The 17,504-nt window shown below is 36.3% G+C and overlaps 1 protein-coding gene across 2 annotated transcripts in view; it reads right to left on the reverse strand.

The window, feature by feature from the left end:
- PCNX1 (pecanex 1) overlaps positions 1-17,504 on the reverse strand; it is a 184,813-nt gene that overhangs the window by 35,752 nt on the left and 131,557 nt on the right. For both annotated transcript variants that reach the window (XM_068961318.1, XM_068961307.1), the window contains 7 exons: positions 14,753-14,845; positions 11,926-12,076; positions 9,946-10,087; positions 8,823-9,000; positions 6,238-6,346; positions 5,101-5,230; positions 1,831-1,889 (listed from right to left, as the gene is read on the reverse strand). In XM_068961318.1, coding sequence (XP_068817419.1) covers positions 1,831-1,889; positions 5,101-5,230; positions 6,238-6,346; positions 8,823-9,000; positions 9,946-10,087; positions 11,926-12,076; positions 14,753-14,845 — 862 coding nt within the window. The remainder of the gene's footprint in view (positions 1-1,830; positions 1,890-5,100; positions 5,231-6,237; positions 6,347-8,822; positions 9,001-9,945; positions 10,088-11,925; positions 12,077-14,752; positions 14,846-17,504) is intronic.

Here is a 17,504-nt window from a genome sequence, read left to right on the forward strand (position 1 = left end):
ATTAGATAAGATCTTAGATAAGATCTAAGGTCATTTCCTCCTCTTTAGCAGACCATGATCTTTTCTATCACTGCTCAATTAACTATGCCTTATAACTAAAACGATGTAAGAGAAATGAAAAAGATAAAAGCAATTTAAAACCACAACAAAAAGACACACTGATAAAAGTTTCTCAGTCATGTCCAACTCTGCAACCCATGGACTATACAGTCCCTGGAATTCTCTAGGCCAGAGTACTATAGTGGGTAGCCTTTCCCTTCTCCAGGGGATCTTCCAAACCCAGGGATTGAACCCAGGTCTCCTGCGTGGCAGGCGGATTCTTTATCAGCTGAGCCACAAGGGAAGCCCAAGAATACTGGAGCGGGTAGCCTATCCTTTTCTCCAGGGGATCTTCCCAACCAGGGATCAAACCCAGGTCTCCTGCAATGCAGACGAATTCTTAGCCAACTGAGCTATCAGGGAAGCCCAACAATGATAAAAGAAGGGAGTTAAGTAATATGAGATTTGGACAAATAAGACAGTCCAAAACAAAAAGAAGTTGGTCACTTAAAAACAAAACAAAAAACAACTGTATATTGAGATGTCTAATATTAGTTTAACAGAAATAAACCCTATATATATAGTAACAGCAACAAGAAACCAGAAAAATTCATTAGTTATCCTTTAAGAAAAAAAAAATTACAATAAAACATCACCTAATAAATGAGATGAGTGTCTTCAAAAGTAGTGCATCCAAAGCAATAATCTGTAAATGGGTGCCCAAAGTACAGAACTAAAGAATGGCAAAATATACTAAGCTAAATGTTTATTTTAAACTCAGCTTAACTAAATAACAAAACAAAAAGGAAAGCCGAGGCTCAAACTTCAATAAAACAGTTGTATCTGATGCTCTGTCTGGTCATTATGAAAGTGCGCGTATTACTTCAGGACATGGGTCTTTGTGATACAAAGGAAGGCAACATCATTCCAAGCCCCTTCCAAGGACATATCAGAGTTGAGACAGCTGTTTCATCCACCAGAACATGATAAACACAGTCATTAATATCAAATAAGTAGTTCTCCTTAATCCAATTTTATAATTATGAATCAATCTGATTACTATAATTTAGTTTCTCAAGCAGAGTACTTGAGTAATCTGTGAGTCAATGAAAATAAATATTCCAGTCTATGGGGAGCTATATTTCTTTTAGTAGATTAATACACTGATATTCCGGTTGATACATTAATCTTTTATGGCTGGGACAATGAGACTCACTCTTTCTGTGCCAGAATACAGGTAATAGGTAGGCCCATAGGCCCAAAGTTTAGATAATGGTAATGATCTGTCTGTCTGTTCAGTCGCTCAGTCATGTAATGACCACCAAAATCTCACCCAATGAAGCCTTACCTTGAGTGGCTATTTGCCTCCTATAGACGACCTCTCTGTATACAATAAGCTAAATGAAATTACATTAACATTTATCTAAACATCTGGGGAGGCAGAGAAGCAAACATATTAATAAGTAAAGTTCAGACTGCATACTCTTCAATGCCCCTCAGCAGTTTTACTTTCACCGTGCTCTACTTTTTTAACCTGTGTAAGAACAACCTTTGAATGGCAGTTTTTATGCTTATCAGCATTCTTAAAATACATTTTATAAAGGATGAGTATATAAATTTTAGATACTCTAGTTCACATGCACTTTGCTAAAGTAAAACATAGCAAAGGATATTTAGTTAATAAAAAAATGACCTCTGGATGCCACAGAGGATTCCCAGTAAGTTGGCAGTGAAGTACAAATATAACAAATTCCTTAGACTTGCTTCTTTACTCAAAAATAGGGCTATTACCTGGATTTCTATCAAGCTGGGAAGCTAATCTGGTATTTGAATGATCCACTCGTTTTGTGCTGAAAAGGGCAAAACAAAACATCTTTAGCATGCTTTTTTATATTAAAGAAGCCTAATAATTAAAAGTGAGAAAACTATACAATACAGATGCAATAAATATTACCACTTTATGAAAATGTCTGAGAAAAATCTGTTTAGTATCATATTGATAAAGTTCTCCAATAGAACAATTTTAGGGTAAGGATTTAGTTTTTACTCTTCTACCTCTATCATACATAACCACAAATTTTTTCTTAGCTGATTTTTAACTGAACAGTGTACAGAAATACAGTAATGAGTTTAATGTAAAAAATTTTGATTAGGCTGAAAAAATGCATACTGTACATACACAGTTCCTAAAAATACTCAGTGCATGAAACATTCCTTGTAAAGGAAATATTAATGTCCGTGGGACAATGTTCATTAAAACAGTGGTTTCGAAAATGTGGTCCACAGGACCTGGAGCATGAGACTCAAGATCTTTTCAGGGAGTTTTCCAAATCAAAACCATTTTCATAATAGTACTGGACTGGCATTTGCTTTGTTTTTTTCCCCACTGTGTTGACAACTGCGCTGATGGTGCAAAAACAATGATGGATAAGATTCTGATGCTTTAACGTGAATCAAAGCAGTGGCACCAAACTGTACTATTTTTCACTGCTACCTATGCACAAGAAAAAACAAATAAAAATTCAGTTTCCCTTAAAAATGTCCTTAATGAAGCAATAAAAATATTAATTTTATTAAATTGCAGTCCCTCAGTACAGGTCTTTTTAATATCGTGTGTGACAAAATACACATAAAGCATTTCTGCTGCATTCTGAAGTAGGATGACTATCTGAATGGAAAGCAGTTGAGTAGCTACGTGACTTGCAGACTGCACTAGCTTTTTTCCCCCATGGATCACCATTTTCACTTGAATAAACTATGACTATTCAGACTTGAGTATCTGACAGACATTTCTCAAGTGAAGAAAGTTAGTTTGACATTTCAAGGAAAATAACTGATAATTATACCTGTTGCCAATAATAAAAATTCAAGATTTCAAGTAAATATTAGAATTTTAGAAAACTTTCATTTACTACCATGTGCTTGATAGCTTCCCAATACTTCAGTACTTTCGAGATTGGTGGTGATATGAATATATATATATATATATATATATATATATAATATTGTATAATGAAATAGCTCAAAATCTGGAAGAAATAATTACTTACTGAACTAGTATTTTCCAAATGATAAATAAAGATGTTATAAACATATGCATGGGTAAAAGATCCATTCACACTATAAGACATTATCAGTGACTTCTGATGTAATACAGCTCCCAAAATTCACTGATACAGTTTTAGATTACACATTTCCACTAATCATTAGGAAACTACCATTTGTCAAAGGTCAAAGAAGAATACCCACTATTGTTTAAAAAGGATATTAAAATACTTTCTTTTCAAACTATATGTCTGTATGGGGGCCAGATTTACTCTATATACTTAAACCAGAACAACATACAGCAACAACAGATTGAATGCAGAAGCAGGTAAGAGAATCCAGCTGTCTTTTATTAAGCCAGACATTAAAGAGATTTACAAAACTAAGAAAACAATGACATTCTTCTGATTTTTTTGGTGTGGAATGGGAAACAGTTATTCTTCATTAGAAAAAAAGTCATTTATAGTAACATGTAATGAGTTTATTGTTATCTTTATATTAATAAACATATAAAATTCTGAGTTTTGATTTATACTGGGCTTCCCTGATGGCTCAGTGGGTAAAGACTTAGCCTGCAATGCAGGAGACACAGGAGACATGGGTTCAATCCCTGGGTCAAGAAGATCCCCAGGAGAAGGAAATGGCAATCCACTGCAGTATTCTTGCTTGAAAACTCGCATGGATAGAGGAGACTGGCTGGCTACAGTCTAAAGGGTTGCAGAGTCGGACATGACTGAGTGACTAAGCACAGCACATGCAGCACGTTGTACATTATTTGTGCATGTATGTGTGTGCTAAGTTGCTTCAACCATGTCTGACTCTTTGCAACTCCATGGACTGTATGTAGCCTGCCAGGTTCCTCTGTCCCTGAGATTCTCCAGGCAAGAATACTGGAGTGGACTGCCATGCCCTCCTCCAGGGGATCTTCCTGACCCAGGGATCGAATCCACGTCTCTTGCCTCCTGCACTGGCAGGCAGGTTCTTTACCACTGAGCCACCAGGGGTGTAATAGATAAAATATCTGCAACAAGAACTCTTTGGAGACTTCAGTAACTTTAAGATTTTATGTGAAGGGGTTCTGAGATCAAAAAAGTTTAATAACTGCTGCCACGGAAGTTATTCTGAACTAAATTTAAGTTGGCCCAAAAGAAAACAAAGACATAAACAAACACTAAAATTCACCAAAAAGGGAAACACTATGTGTGGTTTTAGGTAAAAGACCAGAGAAGAAGTTTCACATCCATAAGCTAGTTCATTGTTCAAAAGTCAAGATTACCATTTTCACCTATTATATGTGCCAATGTGTGACACTGTGGAGAGGAATACAGTCATGGAGCTGGCCAGCTAAGTTATAAATTTGTACAAGCTCTTTCTGAATCAATACATTAATATATATCGTAAGTCTTTATAAAGTTTAAGCTCCATGATTTAGTATTTCTCCTTTAGATATTTTCTTATATTAAAAAAAAAACAAGAAAAAAATTTGGAAAGATTATATACGAAGATAGTTTCTAGGCATCATATTAAACATCTCATCTAAGGAACTAAGCTTCAATGGGGAAAACACTTTATGTACAAAGATGGTCATTTAAAAGTCTGTCCTCATGAAAAACTATAAATAATCTAGAAAACATTTAGCTCTAAAAACACCCTTCTTAGAAAACTATAAGATAACTAATTATGACTGCTATAATGAAGTAACATTGTGTAGCAAAAAGTTTCAGAGTAAGATTAATGTGAAACAATTCTAAGAAATAACATTAAAAGCAAACAGAAAATGAGTATATGTAACTAGGACTATGTTGTTAAATCTTAGGGGGAAAAAAGGTAGAGAAAATTGACTGATTCTTCCAATTTTACACAATTTTGGAACTTTAAGAGTATTCATAAAATTTCAAGTATTTCAATACAAAAAACTGATTAACCAAGAATAATTTAAAATAATGTTGTTAATAGCTTTTCCTAGGGAAAAAAAAAAAGATAAAAATTGGCTTTCAAAGATTTGTCTTTACTCACTTATAGTCTCTCTCCCAGAATTTCACAGGCCGAACATATGACGTGATGAATATTGCACTTCCCAAAAAGGGGTTCAGTGGAGTAGAAAAGAAGGCTGACACGGCAGCCTGGACAAACAACATGGCTGAATCTATGGGAAAACTGGTTAAGGATCTTAACACTTATCTAGTTATTACACACACACATGCATACATTCACCTCTCTCATAAACACACCGCAGTTACAGCAGTTACAAAGATGAGGTTCATCAGACGAATACAGAAGAAAGTGTCCCTGGGCATATGAGGGGCAGAAGTAAAAAGACATGGCCAGGAATGTACAGCCCAGCATGATGCTGTGAAGGGAGCCAAAGAAATATTTCCTAACGTGTGTCTGATAAAATTCCATGTACCACTCGGGTAGGTATACCCAAACCACGCTCGGTTTTAAACTTCTACATGATAAAAATCAACATCTACATGGTCATTAACTTATATGCTTACTTAGAATGTACATTTAAGATGAGAACAGAAAATTCTGAACATTAAAGTTTTATTATCATTATGAAAAATGTTTTGAACCCTCATTCATTTATACGTATCTTTAAACACATTTTATATGTATTGAAAATTCATAGACTTTAATACTCACATATATTAACATAAAATTTTTAATCAGCATCACTTAATTATTAAACTTTAATACTGTCCTCATGCTCAGATGATCTGTGGACCACAGACGTTAATACAAATTAAACAATCAAAATCGGTACAAGTGTGGGTTCAAAAGATTATGAGTTTCTGATAATTTATCATACAGTAACCTATACTCTGGGCTTCCCAGGTGGCTCTAGTGGTAAAGAACCTGCCTGTTAATGCAGGAGATGTAAGAGACATGGATTTGATCCCTGGGTAGAGAAGATGCCCTGGAGGAGGGCATGGCAACCCACTCCAGTGTTCTCGCCTGGAGAATCCCTTGCACGGAGGAGCATGGTGGGCTACAGTCCATAGAGTCACAAAGAGTCAGACATGACTGAAGTGACTTAGCACGCATGCATGTACCCTATATTCTATGCCTGGGAAAAGTTATGCCTACAAACCAACATTCTCACCAAGGATATGACTGCCCTTTCTTATAACATTTTTATTAGAAGGATACGGGGCACTGCAAAAGGCTGAGCGAAAGCATGGAAAGCAGAACCCCATGTAATCTGCCATGGGGCAATATAAGTATACACAAACTGCAACTTATAAAGGAGTTCCCAAAGCTGTAGGAGGAAAAAAACAATCAGTAAAAAGCTTATTATCAGACTTTTAAAATAGAAAATGAAAAACTTCTAAAATGATTTTCTTCCTAACAAGGAAATAGCACTGAAATAAAAGAAACAGCCCTGCCAAAACACTGCACCTTTTAAAGTAAAGACAGTTAACTGACTTATGGAATTTTTTTTTTTTTATTCTATGCTCTCTACTGGTTCTATTACAACTACAAACAAACAAACAAAAAAAGGTAGGAAATACAGATGTCTATAAAACTTAAGCGATAAATATATATTTTTTTATTCTAATACATTTCCGTCAAATTTTGGTGCTTTGGGAACTGAGCATGTTTTAAAGGCAATGTCAAAAGGAATTTGAAAGCAGCCAGGAAGGGGATAAGTTGTAATACAGTTATCACTGCCTATTTGCCTAAGAATTTTATTAGTGTGTATTAGGCATCTGTTCATAATCAGAACTGTTACTGCCAATGGAAACATAATGTACATTTCCATCTTATTTAAATTAGGATCTGTTTTGCTGTTGAATATGTCTTCAACACTGAAACACAATATTGCGTTTGCCTAAGGTTGCCTCTGCATGGTAGGCAATGCAAGACCTCATTCTTAGAACAGATCCCAGAATCTCAAAAGCAAGAGGTTCTGACTAACTCAGTGCCATGATTCAGGCACCAAACACCTCAAATTTAAATTATTTAGCTGATTAACAAATGAACTTGTTTAATTTCTAAGTTAAAAAAGAAGTCACAACCTCAACCAATCAGAAAATGCAGATGAACCCCTGCATTCTCTGCCATGACTCAAAATTGTGCTGACAATCCCCTGCACTAACATGAGCGGGATGACGGGAAGACTTATCAGAAGCCATTACAACCGCTTAAAAACAGTGACTCAGAACACTCCTCCATCTCTAAATACAGACTGTACTCAAATTTGACTGTAGTATTAAAGAAAAACGACATGGAAAGTGCCTGGTGAAACCATTTTCATATTCAGAGTAATTGTTTTCTTGAAATATTATTAAATTGATGGTATATCTTACAATGGTATCTTAAAATAAATATTCAATACTACGTGCTTAATATGACTGTTAAGTTCTATGAAGTAGCCATAGAAAACACAAACTCCTTACCCTTTCTCTGTTTTGTTAACTAACGTAGCCTAAGCATCTAGAATAGTTCTGGAACGTGCTATGCTCTCAAAAACAATCTGCCTCACAAATGAAAGTATTAAGAAAGTGCAAGCTAATGTGAGTTAAGCGTCATGACTATTTCAAGGATTGTTTAGTTTATATTTTACTCCAACTTTCACTTTTTTCCAACCCGTATAAGAAGATTCAATACAATTTCCAATCTAAATATTAAGTCTGTGAGTAATCACATGCTTTTTTAATTCAAACTAACTTTCTGGCTTCTTTCTTTGGTTAAACATGCTCACTAAAAGAGGAAATAAGTGATACAAATGTAAACAAATTAGTAATTGAGCAAATATAATACTGCAATATTTTAGAAGCTATTTAGCATGATACATAGTACAATATTTAGAAACTGACTACTACTAAAGCCTTGTTCAATTAATGGTTTTCCTTTGTACTGTCCCCATGCTAGGCCAGATCTCTATCAAATCTAAATTACTGTCACAATCTCTTAAGCTGTTCTCCATCCTTTTAGATTCTCTCTTCCCCAATTCATCCCAAATGTGGCTGACCAGGCTAACTTTTCTAAAACTGGGCTTTCTTTGTGTTTTGTAGCTGCTCATATGCTTCAGCTGTCTGTTACCTATCAAATGGGATAATATATATCAAAGTCCTTTGTATGTGGTCAGTGTTAAAATGAAATCTAAGCTCTATTTAATTTCAAATAATCTGCACAACTGAAGTCATTCAGAAAGGCAGTGTGGTTTAGCAAAAAGATTCTTGGAGGCAGAAGATGCAGGTTTTACCATCTCATCTGTAGGACTAAAAGCACCTATCTGATGGGTGGAAAACAAATCTTGGAAGCATTCTGTAAACTGCAGAGTATTCTGCAAATCAACTGGTGTCTGATTGTTCCCACATGGGTTCATTGCTCTCCATCTCTACCATTTTCACTCAGCATCAGGTTATTTCCTCTATCTATCCAGCTGCCCACAGCTCAGTTCAGTTGTTACCATGTCTATTTCTAAACCTCAAAATCACACCCCCTTTTGGAAGATCCCATGTATTCAAAAATATATACTTATTAAGAGTTCCTTTAATTTTCCCACATATTTAATCTTACCTGCCTACCTACAGCAAGAAATGTTATCTTCTATGGGTCACAGTTGACTGGTATTGTTTAGGGATTCTAATCCTAAATAACTGGTTGACCAAAGAAAGATATTACTTAAAAGATAATGAAGCAAATGAAATGCAAGCATAATCCTCACTAAATGGCATACACTTAGGGAGACACTTTTTACGGACAGGAATGTTTTCTTCAGATATTACCTTGTTGAAGAGTATAGACATGAAGAAGAGATCCAAGAGCATGGTCTCTGAAAAAGCTTCATAGTCGATTTTGAAAAAGAGCACAGTAAAGATGACTGTGACATACTGATATGTAGGACTGCTAAAAGAGGACCGCAGCAACTTCAGACCAGCAATGGTGATCATTAAAGCACCTAATCTACAATGTAGAGAAAGAATGTTAATCAAATAATGACTGAAAACTTTAGATAATTATGAACTTCAGAGAAATTACCATTTCATTTACTAAGCTTAGAATATTATATCAAATTTAAACTTCAAACATTCCTTTTAAATAATGTGTCATGATTCTGATCCTTTATATAAAGAAGCACGCTTAAAAAGTAAGTAACAAAAAACCCACACACACATACAAATAAGTGACAATATTCCAATTCTGACATTTGGTTCTTCAGGTTCTCAGTATTTCTACTGCTTTAACATTAATAGCATTTAGCACGTAAAAACATATTAATAATGAAATATATATACTACTATGTATAAAATAGGTAATTAATGAGGGTGTAGTATGCAGCATAAGGAACTCTACTCAAAGCTCTGTTGTGACCTAAATAGGAAGGAAATCTAAAGAAGAGTCAAGATATGTATACATATGACTGATTCATTTTGCTGTGCAGCAAGCAACTAACACAACATTATAAAGCAACTATAGCCCAATAAAAATGAACATGAAACAAGGCTGGAAAAAAATCATATTAATGCTTACCCAACAACATGTACCTAGTAGGCCTACAGCATGACTGTATAGGCAAGTGACCACCTAAATGGTCTGATTCACATAGTACACAAAAATAATCATCTCCAAAACTTACCATCTAATAGTAAAGTGAATCTTATTTAATAAATGTCATCTCATAAAATATAGGTTGACAATAAGATGTCTGGAGTAGTAATATGCTAACAGCAGAAACAGATGTTCAGAAAAGGGAACTCAAAGACTGAATTTCACCTTAATTTTTCACACAGTGCTTTGCACCAAAGAGACACTCAATGATTACTTGATATTTGATCAATAACCTAAGAGGAGAGAGTGCTACGACAGTCCTCAACAGTCAAACTTAGATAAGAGGAATATCATACTTACTCTGTATCCAGTTTTTTTGGACTTGCAATTGTCTCTGCACTGCTACTAAGTTCATTGAGAACAATCAAAGGATAGATGATATTCTTCTCCACAAAAAGAAGCCACACATGAAGTTTTTCAAACCACATCACAGTAGCTGCATCTAACAAGGCAATATTAAGTTAAGAAGACCATGTATAAACACACTTTAATGCGTAGAACAGTCTGTCAATGTCATAAGAAAGGAAAATCTTCCTACTCAAATTCAGCTCTACTATTAATAATGCAAAAAATCCAATACATCAGTCATTTGTCAATTTTATGAATTCTGAGCCACATTTCAATTTTCCAACTCGGATGTTAACTTAAATTTAGATGAGTTGAATTTCATTTTAAGCTTTACTTCTTGAAACCTCAGTTTTCAACCATAACTTTCTCATATTTACACTTATAGCATTTGGAGAAAAGGTTATTGAAGATAATAAGACTGTTCTTTCACCCAAAAGAAATAAATGATCTATTAAACTGTTTTAAAAATCCTTACACTCACACATACACCTTTAATATATAAATCTCAGAAGAGCTTTGAAAGTATGGTGTGCTTTGGATTCACACACTGCCTAAGTGTCATTTTCATTGCCAGCAACATTTTCCCAATACTTGAACATTTAACGTCATTGGGAAAAGCGTCCAGGATAAACTGAAAGATTTAAAATAAGGTTCTCCAACCATCTGAAAATAATGTCAACCATCTTAAGAAGTTTTCTAATGGGTATTTTTCTTTATAGCTGTTAAAATCAACTTTGCTAATGCCTAACACTCTTAATAAGTGAAAAATGTTTTTTCAAAATTGAAAAAATTTTGGACTAAATTGTTAAGATGAAAACAAAGTATAAGATCAATTTAACGAAAACTGTTAAAACAAACCAGATGTACTTGCTAACATTTATATATGAAAGCAATTAATAATTAACCATAAAAAATATTTACATCACTGTGAGTTATTTTCCTTACAGTAAGAATGGACCAGTACATATTCTTTTAGTCTTATGTCATTTTATTGCAATCTACACATTATTGTTTGGTTAATCATCTCTCCAGGATCAAAACAGTGATCCAGATCACAGTACCATGATGACTTAAGCAATTCTGCTAAAAAGCTCAGGAAATTTGCTTTGAGATTGCAAAGTCAAATTTGGTATGGAAAGCTTTCAAACACAGAAGTTTAATTTATCTCCAAACAATTGAGAAATTCACTCTCCATATTAATTCATTAAACACTGGCTTGTTTAATCAATGGCATATAACAATGATGACACAGATATTAACTTCTATTATTTCTCTAAAATGAGGAAGTATAGTACATTAGAGGCCATTATAGTTTATGGAGCCAATGAACCAGACTGATAATTTATAATGGAAAAGTAAAGGTTTATAGCAACAAGTAAAACACTTGTCGAATGGACTGGCCTTCTACTTCTTTTTAGTAATTTTATACTCTATCCTAAATTATCTGAATGAGAAGAAGCAATTACAAGTGCTTTCCACCTCTTTTCTCTTGATCAACTCTTTTATAACTCTCTCTGGTAGGATGCAGTGTCATTGGTGGAAACAGAAGCCTATTTCTTTTATGATCTGAGTTAAAAATATGCCAAGTGGAAGTCTTGTATGGGGTTGAGTTGCCTGCAAATGGCAAGGAAGAATTGAGGGTAAAGGTGGGCCTGGAAAGAGAAGTCACAGACATACCCTGAAGGATTAATCAATGAGAGGTCTGTGATGGACAGCTTAGAGGAAGAAAGAGCAAGGTCTTATCCTGTGGAAAGTCAGCACTGACAATTAAGACTTCAAATGAAATGAAAGCATCTTGCAAAAGGTCTGACAAGAGCTGAGAAACACAAACCAAAGTGTTACCTGATGAAACTTATTTAACTGTCTGCCTGTCCACTAAGTAAAAGAAAAAATCCACGGTCTTGAAAGGAAAAGTGCTAATGAACCACTTACTTCGAACTTCATACTGATTATACTCCACTGTCCTGAGCAGAGGGTGAGAGAAGCAGTGCCACGGCAGCTGCTTCCTGACTTGAGGCAGCACGTAATGGGTTACAAAACCCACGAAGCCGACCAGTGCATACAGCACGTACTTGAGCGCAGGCTAAGGCAAGGATAAAGTTGAAAAAATTACAAGTGATTTTGAAAATGACTCAAAGGAGAACCTCTAATTTGTCAATTCAATTTTAGTCACTTACAGCATCTGACAACTAAACATTTGTCTACAGTTAACATTTCCATATTATGTAATTTTCTGATTAAAACAGCTATAAAAGTTAGTGGCTGGTCATGTAATACAGATATTTTAAAATGTGTTAACTACTCTGGTGTCTCACACTGCCCATGTAACTAGAGTATGGCCTGAGGTGTACCGCTTCCTACTCTAGGAATGTTCTACGTGACTAGCAGAGCAATGTATTAAATTTTTACTAACAGAGATAAAAGACATTAGCTAAATAAAATTGTAAATTTGAAGAGCAGACTCAAACTTAAAATAGTATTCTGTTGTTGTGTCTTTACATAGTTTGCAAGAGAGTTCTTGTGTATGACTAAATTTACAAAAAAACAAAGTACCATCACTTCAAATATTCAAATTAATTATTTAGAAACTAAAGAGGCTTGCATCTGACCCCTGAAGACTCACAGGATCTCACTCAGTTTGCAAGGTACTCAGGAGTTAATGGTTCAAATTGGAAAAGAAGAAAACAAGCAAAAATGTTAAAATTAAATAATACAACCTTTGTTTCTAGGCAAATGGAATAATAGAGACTTACTTTATTCCGCATGAAACAAAATACAATAAAATACATGAACTAATGTTTTGCAATGTATTAGACATTAAGGAAATAAACAGTGAACCCTGAGAGAAAGAGAACAGATGAGGTCAGTGTCAGGCCTGCTCCAGCTTACTGCCCTTAGAAAGAGTCTCCAGACTGTACTGCAGGGAGGGGAACCCATGTAAGCCTGGAACCTCCTGAGTGAAGGAAATGGAACTTAGAGGCTGGACACAGCAAGGCAGCTAGAGCTCATCAGAGTAAATAGTTTTCTAAACAGAAAACTGCATGGACAGAGAGCTGCATGGAGGAGGATCTGCAGAGGGTCTAGCTCGAGTATTCAGGGGAATCAGCCACACATGTGTGGGAATAGACCATGTGCGGCCAGAGAAAGAACCACGGCAACCTCACACGGCAGGCACTCCTGTGCCTGTTCTCACAGGCCAGACCGGAAAAACTCAACACTCCCAGGGCACTGGGCAGAGTACTGCAAAGGGTGCTGCCTCCAAACGTAGGCAGAATATTAGCCCTAGACTGAATAGTCCTGTCCCCATCAAGCAATCTTAAAAGTTAGATTTGAGAGGATCAAACTGTTTACAAGGAACTTAGGGCCAAAACCAAAGTTCAAGAATATTTCTAGAAAAAAAAAAAAAAATCTAGTACCCACAAGGCAAAACATAATGCTTGACATCCAATCAAAAATGACCGTGAAAGCAAGGAATCAGGAAACTATGATTCATGGGGGGAAAAAAATCAGTTAATCAAAACCAACCCATAAGTAACACAAAAGTTAGGATTATGAGACAAGGACATTAAGAGAGATAGAAGGGAATCGTGTAAGTTCAAAAAAGTAAACAGAGGCATGAGAGATATGAAAAAGACCTGAAACCAACTTTCAAAGATGAAACCTGTTAGTTCTGACATTAAAATATACACTGGATGGTATTAACTGCAGATTAAACATTACAGAAGAAAAGATTAGTGAACTTAACAACAAAGCAATAGAAAGTATTCACAATTAAACATGCAGAGGGAAAAACAGAATTTAAAATTTAAAAAAAAGTGATCTGTGGGATCAATTCAAGAGGCCAAAGATTATGTAACTGGAGTCCACCAGCAGGAGTGGATGGAGGGACAGCAGAAGAAAAAGGGAAAAGACATTTAAAGTAATAATGACCAAAACTGTCTAAAGTTGATGAAAACTAGACCACAGATGCAATGTACCCTAAGCACAAAGGCATGAAGAAAACCATGCGATGGGGCAGGACAGTCAAACTGCCGACATGCAGAAACACGGGTCTGCACAGGAGAACGAAGAGCACCGAGGAGGGCAGCCACGGGGCCTGCAGGACCACCATCTGGGAAGCACCACCCACACCCGGGCCCGACTGACAGGACGGGGTTCTGGACTTCCAGCTGTACCAGAATGAGACTCCAGGGAGTTTACAAGAATGTCAGTCATGGAGGAAAGCAGGCAGACTGTAGAAGTCAGTCCAGAACGGTTCCCACGATCCTCCCTTCCTGACATTTATGCCTGCCTGTACTCCCCTCCCACACTACAGCAGGTTGCCCGGGGTGACCTATGGATACAGAAGACTTGGTGGTACGCCACATCCATGACAGTTATAGAAATCAGGACATCAGTCTTGGGCCTTCTCTCTCTAGGATCACCAGCTTTGGGGCAAAGCAGCTAGTGAGGACACTTCGGCAGCCCATGGTGAGGACCACATGGACAGGAACTTAGCTATACGGCCAACAGTCAGCAAGGAAGTGAGGCCTACTCATGGCCTCAGATGACTACAACTGCATATGATGGTAGCGAAACACACTGAGCTAGGATCATCCAAGCCACTCTCAAGAGTCACGACCCATGAGAAACCGTGAGAAGAGTAAGAATTTGTTGTTAAAACCAAACAAAGTCATATATTTTAGCATTATGATCAAATCAGAAGTGAATCCAAACAAAGTTATTTTCCCCCAGTGAAAAGAACTAAATGATTCCTTACCTGCAATACTGTGAACACTGTGCTTACATGAATAGCAAAATACAGCACGCCGATTACAACGCACACCACTAGGTCAGACTGTAAACGCTCGCTCTATGGAACAAAACAACTCATCAAGCATCACACAAAAATTTAAACAAATCTTTCCTCCCAATGGCCAAATTTAAGAAACAAAATTTCCATTGATTCTATTCTGTAGCACTTCCAGGTTATTTCTTACACACAATAATTAACTACCAGAAGTTTTATTTACCTCCTATCTTGGTTCGATGCTGTACCAAGGATTGTTTAAGGAAATTAAACAAGCTTAACTATTTCCACACACAGTAAATATATCATAATAAAGTCTTTTAGAATGAATGCTTTCCCCTCATTGGTCTATAAGTTTTACATGGGAAAAAGAAATGAGATCCTTAAGTTTTTCTATAGGGTATATCGTTTTGGATAACAGTTATATTTTCACTGGCTTTCTGAAATGCTGAAATTGTATGTACATGTCCTATTTTACTTACTGAATTTTGATTCTTTGGGGAGTTATAGTAAAAACCAAAAACCTCTTGATATCTATGGTCATCATCACCTCAGATTTATAAAGCTTTTAAGCTAGATTCAGAAATAGCCTACTATATTTAACAAGAAATGTCCTTTGCTAACATGAAAACTAAAGTTATGAGAAATTGCTTAAATTATATCTTGAGGCAGTTTTATAGTTCTCTAAAGTTTTCTATTTGACTATGTGAACAGCTCAAGTTCAGTGAATGTAAATATAATCTAATTCACGACCTATATAAATTCAGTCTTTCATAAGTGAAGATACGTTAAGTAACTTAGGAAAAATATGTTTTTCTGTTTTGTTGCATAAAGCAGATATAAATCTATAGAACTCATTTTTTTAATTATTAAAAGAAGGGAGGTAACATTACAAAGTTTTAAATTACTATATCTGCTGAAGTATATGAAATTAGTATAGGTTACTGTTCTCTCCTTCAACCTAGAAAATAAACACACATACACACTTTTCAAACCACTTTACAGAACTAAAACCACTAAAAGACCAGCAGATGACTCATAAGTACAAAGTTATCATCAATAAGAACAAGAAAATAAGTCTAATTCATGCTAATATTCACCTTTCAAATCCTAGTTTAAATTCAATAGGATTGAGAATTCTGTAAACAATGAAATCAATTTCATTTCAGATCAGTCATTCAGTCCGACTCCTTGCGACCCCATGAACCGCAGCACGCCAGGGCTCCCTGTCCATCAGCAACTCCCGGAGTCCATCCAATTCCATGTCCACTCAGTCTGTGATGCCATCCAACCATCTCATCCTCTGTCGTCCCCTTCTCCTCCTGCCCTCAATCTTTCCCAGCATCAGAGTCTTTTCCAATGAGTCAACTCTTTACACGAGATTGGAGATTGGCCAAAGTATTGGAGTTTCAGCCTCAGCATCAGTCCTTCCAATGAACACTCAGGACTGATCTCCTTTAGGATGGACTGGTTGGATCTCCTTGCAGTCCAAGGGACTCTCAAGAGTCTTCTCCAACACCACAGTTCAAAAGCATCAATTCTTCGGTGCTCAGATTTCTTTATAATCCAACTCTCACATCCATACATGACCACTGGAAAAACCATAGCCTTGACTAGATGGACCGTTGTTGGCAAAGTAATGCCTCTGGTTTTTTTTTTTGGTCTCTGCTTTTTAATATGCTGTCTAGGTTGGTAGTAACTTTCCTTCCAAGGAGTAAGCGTCTTTTTAATTTCATGGCTGCAATCACCATCTGCAGTGATTTTGGAGCCAAAAAAAATAAAGTCAGCTACTGTTTCCCCATCTATTGGCCATGCAGTGACGGGACCAGATGTCATGATCTTAGTTTTCTGAATGTTGAGTTTTAAGCCAACTTTTTCACTCTCCTCTTTCACTTTCATCAACAGGCTCTTTAGTTCTTCCTTCACTTTCTGCCATAAGGGTGGTGCCATCCACATATCTGAGGTTATTGATATTTCTCCTGGCAATCTTGATTTCAGCTTGTGGTTCATCCAGCCCAGAATTTCTCATGATGTACTCTGCATATAAGTTAAATAAGCAGGGTGACAATATACAGCCTTGACGTATTCCTTTTCCTATTTGGAACCAGTCTGTTGTTCCACGTCCAGCTCTAACTGTTGCTTCCTGACCTGCATACAGATTTCTCTGGAGGCAGTTCAGCTGGTCTGGTATTCCCATCTCTTTCAGAATTTTCCACAGTTTATTGTGATCCACACAGTCAAAGGCTTTGGCATAGTCAATAAAGCAGAAATAGATGTTTTTCTGGAACTCTCTTGCTTTTACCATGATCCAGCGGATGTTGGCAATTTGATCTCTGGTTCCTCTGCCTTTTCTAAAACCAGCTTGAACATCTGGAAATTCATGGTTCACATATTGCTGAAGCCTGGCTTGGAGAATTTTGAGCATTACTTTATTAGTGTGTGAGATGAGTGCAATCATGCGGTAGTTTGAGCATTCTTTGGCATTGCCCTTTTTGGGATTGCAATGAAAACTGACCTTTTCCAGCCCTGTGGCCACTGCTGAGTTTTCCAAATTTGCTGGCATATTGAGTGCTGCACTTTCATAGCATCATCTTTCAGGATTTGAAATAGCTCAATTGGAATTCCACCACCTCCAATACCTTTGTTTGTAGTGACGCTTCCTAAGGCCCACTTGACTTCACAGTCCAGAATGTCTGGCTCTAGGTGAGTGATCACACCATCG

This window comes from Capricornis sumatraensis, chromosome 2, assembly GCF_032405125.1.
Source record: "Capricornis sumatraensis isolate serow.1 chromosome 2, serow.2, whole genome shotgun sequence".
NCBI classification, from domain to species: Eukaryota; Metazoa; Chordata; class Mammalia; order Artiodactyla; family Bovidae; genus Capricornis; species Capricornis sumatraensis.